Source organism: Nuphar pumila, chromosome 4, assembly GCF_984573655.1.
Source record: "Nuphar pumila chromosome 4, dmNupPumi1.hap1.1, whole genome shotgun sequence".
In the NCBI taxonomy this organism is placed as follows: domain Eukaryota; kingdom Viridiplantae; phylum Streptophyta; class Magnoliopsida; order Nymphaeales; family Nymphaeaceae; genus Nuphar; species Nuphar pumila.
In genome coordinates this window covers 134152430-134156821 of record NC_143252.1, presented here as the reverse complement: position 1 = coordinate 134156821, position 4392 = coordinate 134152430, and the positions used below count along the sequence as shown (strand labels likewise).

Genomic DNA, 4392 nt, shown 5'->3' with positions numbered 1-4392 from the left:
GGATCCGACAGCACAACACCTTGTTTATCTGGCGCAAGCAGGGAAGACTCGACGATTTTGGCTACAGGATGGCCTCCTCGTGACAAAATGAGAACGCATCTTCGTGCCATGGTGGGGAAGCCTCTGCCAAGAATTGCTTAAGGAGTGCCATGATACACTATGGGTTGGCTATTCTGGTCAGGAGCGGACCTTAGTACTCCTTGAGCACGGTTACCATTGGCCGCAGATGAGGGACGACGTGAAGGGGTATGTGCGAACATGCCTCATCTGTCAACAAGATAAGGCTAGGGACAAACCAGCAGGCTGCAGGTCTCCTTGAGCCTCTACCAATTCTAGAATTTCCTTGGGATAGCATCTCCATGGACTTTATTATTAGTCTTCCAAAGGTAGAGGGCCTCAGTTCCATCCTAGTTGTGGTGGATCGTTTTTCAAAATATGTCACCTTCATTCCAGCTTCAAAGGAGTGCCCTATAGAGAAGACTGCAGAGTTTTTCGTAAAGCATATGGTGAAGTACTAGGGCATACCAAAGAGCATTATGAGCGATCGTGATCCTCGCTTCACGGGCAAGTTTTGACATGAAGTATTTTGGTTGCTTGACTCTAATTTGCTATTTTCAACAAGCTTTCATCCACAGACAGATGGGTAGACAGAGCGCATCAACGGGCTACTTGAGCAGTACCTTAGGAACTTTGTTAGTGCCAATCAGAAAAATTGGGTGAAGCTCCTTGACGTGATACAATTTTGTTATAATCTGCAGAAGAGTGAGTCTTCAGGCCACAATCCGTTTGAGATAGCCACGGGGTAACAGTCACTGACTCCACACACTTTTGCAATACAAGAAAAGGGAAGGCCATCTTTCGCCTATCAGTTTGTTTGCAACTGGCACAAGCATAATGAGTTGGTGAAGGCATTCTTACACAAGGCGGAAAAGAGAATGAAGAAGTGGGCAGACAAGCATCGTCGGCCCGCAGGGTTCCAAGTTGGGGACCAAGTGTTGGTGAAGCTATATCCTGGTCACACAGGAATCTTCTGCGGGCAGCACCGCGGACTGCTCAGAAAGTATGAAGGACTCTTCACCATCACAAAAAAGGTGGGAAAACTGACATACAAGCTGGAGTTGCCCCCAGACTTCAAGGTGCACCCAGTGTTTCACGTGTGCAACCTCAAGCAGTTTCATCCAGATGATGGAGACCCAGAACGCAGTGTGCCACAGCGCGCTTCTATCATGCGGAAGGCCCTGGCAGCACAACGGGCCGAAAAGCACTTCAGCCAGAACCTTCGCCACAAGGTCAACTACTTGGGTGAAGCGAAGAAATACTTGGTGCAGTGGGAGGAAACAACGAAACCAACATGGGAGCCTGCATTCCGAATGAACAGCCGCTACCCAACTGAAGTCAGGGCTTACCATGAAACAGATGGCGTCGAGGACAGTGCATGATTTGAAGGGGGGAGCATGTTTCCTTGTGACTTACATTGTACAATTGCACTTAGAGTCTGATTTGTTTTTGTTGAGTCTGATATAAGTTGCCCGATTCAGGTGAATCAATACCCTGAAGGGGCAACCCGTATACTTGAACTGTAATCGCCTTGTGGGCAAAATTGTGAATGAAGTAAATGTGTTGAGCTTTCTTTTGTTCACCCTCGTGGTGATTGCTTCTTGTGATTGCAATTTCTCTCCCTCAATTCTCTCTTGCTCTCTTGCACTCTAATTACAAGCTTTCGCGACCGGCGAGCGAGCTGACAAGTAGGCTTGCGGCGGTGAGGAGGGACCGTCGCGTCATGCTGGCCCATTGAAGGAAATAGGCCCGTGACAATAACTATTATTTGTATATGTCATGGAAAATTTTTATAAAATGAAAATGAGAATGCCTTCTCAAAAAAGAAAAAGAGATGTGCGGTGGGGACCGAATATAAGTGAAGAATCGTTCATCCATGACACCCATTTCTGACCAGCACTCACTAGGCACCACCTGCCACCTCTCTCTCTCTCTCTCTCTCACGCACGTGCTTTGTGTGTGTGCACGTGTATGTTCATTTGTGCTTGCATACTACAATGATATTAGTATATTACAGATAGCACAAATTTACAAGAGGTGGTTTTTCAAGTATACAAAGGTAGCCAATCAATCGTTTTTCAAGAAGAAAACAATTTCATGACTTATTTAAGGTAGTGCTGAAATACATCACTGAACACCGTGTCCGACTCCAAGGAAGCCTTGAGAATATCTATCCCCTGCAAATCACAGATCCAAACATTTAAACAAACTTATAGAAATATGTGCATACTCTCAAGGGGGGTCATGAACAAATCGCATACCGGATCCTAATAGACTGGAAATTGAAAATGTGAAATAATTATTCTCGTACATGACTCATGCTAATGTAATAGTAAGAGTACTAAGCCCTTTAAGTTATCCCTATGGTCCACCAACCATTCACATGGCAGCATTCCATGGCCCCGCAGCAACAGAATGTGGGCTCCATTCAAAATACTGCCATGTGATTGGAGCCTTGGGGGGTCTACCATAGGATGAGCTATAGCTGATAAGTTTTATGATCAAACTTAATGAGCATAAATTGTGTGTGTGTAGGGGGAGCAGATCCAGTGATCTGGCGCCCAGTACTTTACAAAATACTCGAGCCACACAAAACACCGAAAATGGTTGTGTTGTAGCGATTTTGTGTTTTGTGTGTCCTGACTACTTTGTAAAATACTTAGATCCCAATCACCTAACCACGCTGAGAGAGAGAGAGAGAGCATACCTCCTTCATTCCCACATTAATTTCCTTCTGTTGGAAGTTGCTTGCATCAGCTGCCTCCAACTTCTTGGCAAGAGACAGAGTAGTTACAGGCAAGACAAAGAGATCATCGGTTATCAAGTAACGGACGAAATCTTTAATGGTCCTCCCGGTCCCACTTGCCATCTTTGGACCACGAAGATTTAAATCGATGTACATGCGATTCCCGCAACCTTGACAAGTATTGGTTGGATCGACGGTGATGGTGTTGCGGCAATGGTACCAAGAGTAGCCACTGCTACATCTGTAGTACCTGACAGGAGTTGGTGACGCTACTGAAGGAAGGATGGTGAGCAATTGCTTGCGCAGCAGAGGATTAATTTCAGGGGAGAGCAATACGTCCTTAGTCACGGGTTGTTCCATGTAAATGTCATCTAGACGCTCTATGCTTCCATACAGATTGGCCATGCATCCAGGCATGGCCTCTTTTGCTAAGAGTTTGGTTATTGTTTTCAGGGGCAGAGCGAGCAAGCTAAACAGGAACTCTACAAAGTCCTTGTCTGCTTCTGCATATAAAATCTTATTCTCCCTGGTATTGATGACAAGTTTAATAGAGAGAGTATTCTTTGCAGTGGTGGACATTGCTACTTGGGACAACGCTCTTGATGGAAGAATGTCTGTGTATGTATGTGCATTTAGGATTTAGGGGGGTGGGTTTATATAGACCCAGAGAGAGAGAGAGAGAGAGAGAGAGAGAGAGAGAGAGAGAGGCATGCCCATCTTCAAAGTAATAGATACTTTGGAAGGGATCAAGTCCTAGATTCCTTGGACAAAGTGCCTTGCAAGGAATGAAATGAATTATATTCTTCTGGAAACAGTAAGCTGTAGCACGAACATGGTTGGAATTGCCTGAGATTAGGAGTTGCATCTTCTTGGTTCATGCGTTTTCTGTGAGGATCTTGGGTTCAGCTTAGTTAACGCTCTTCTCTAGCTCATTTATTTAGTAAATGAACCAAGCTTGTGCCACTGTAAGCGCCTTTTACTTAAACGGGCTCTAGCTCAAACATAAAGTTTGAGTTTGTTAAAGGTTCATTTAAGCTCAAATAAATAGTTTACAGATATGTACAATATGAGTTATGATATAAAACGGAGAACACGAATAGCAGTTCTTGGTTGTGGGCATCATTGGAAGGATAAGCCGCCTGACTGACACCCCAAGCAAAGTAAAATGATGCAAATATGAAGCCAATTTGAATGCGTTATTTTCAAGATCTGCATCTGAAAAAAAGGAAAGAGCTTCACGTTTGAATCAAATGTCAGACAGAACCCAGTCCAAGTGTTTATGATGAATTTCTTCATTGTTGGTCCCAAAAGGCCGTTATATGAATTGTCTATTATGACGGTCTAGTGTGGGTTTTGATCACTTCAGATCAAGTCATTGGTTCGAGCATACTCAACAACCTGACTGCCAATTAGAGCAGTGGCCAAATACTCTGTTTGCGGCCCACAAACTGTGAGCATGCGTGTGTTTCCCACTTTCCCTATTGTATCAACTCACAAGTGTTGAAACGTGCTCGCACCCATCATCCAATCCCACTTTCCCCTTTGATTGTGCCCAATTAGTTTTGAAGAGACAAATGCTGCCCAAATGT

General features: G+C 44.5%; 1 protein-coding gene across 1 annotated transcript; it reads right to left on the bottom strand.

Moving 5' to 3' along the window:
- Positions 1–2159: 2159 nt before the first annotated feature.
- On the bottom strand, positions 2160–3382 carry LOC149841145 (uncharacterized). The gene is made up of 2 exons (XM_090005199.1): positions 2765–3382; positions 2160–2234 (listed from the first exon to the last, which is right to left on the bottom strand). Exons 1-2 carry the CDS (start codon positions 3380–3382, stop codon positions 2160–2162), a joined length of 693 nt encoding a protein of 230 aa, XP_089861325.1.
- Between the last annotated feature and the right edge of the window lie 1010 nt (positions 3383–4392).

What these genes read in the sequence shown, in the direction of transcription:
- LOC149841145 (XM_090005199.1), bottom strand. Translation starts at nt 3,382, where the DNA reads ATGTCCACCACTGCAAAGAATACTCTCTCTATTAAACTTGTCATCAAT. An exon ending in TTAATGTGGGAATGAAGGAG is followed by an intron (nt 2,235 to 2,764) that starts GTATGCTCTCTC and finishes TGTGATTTGCAG; the next exon opens with GGGATAGATATTCTCAAGGC.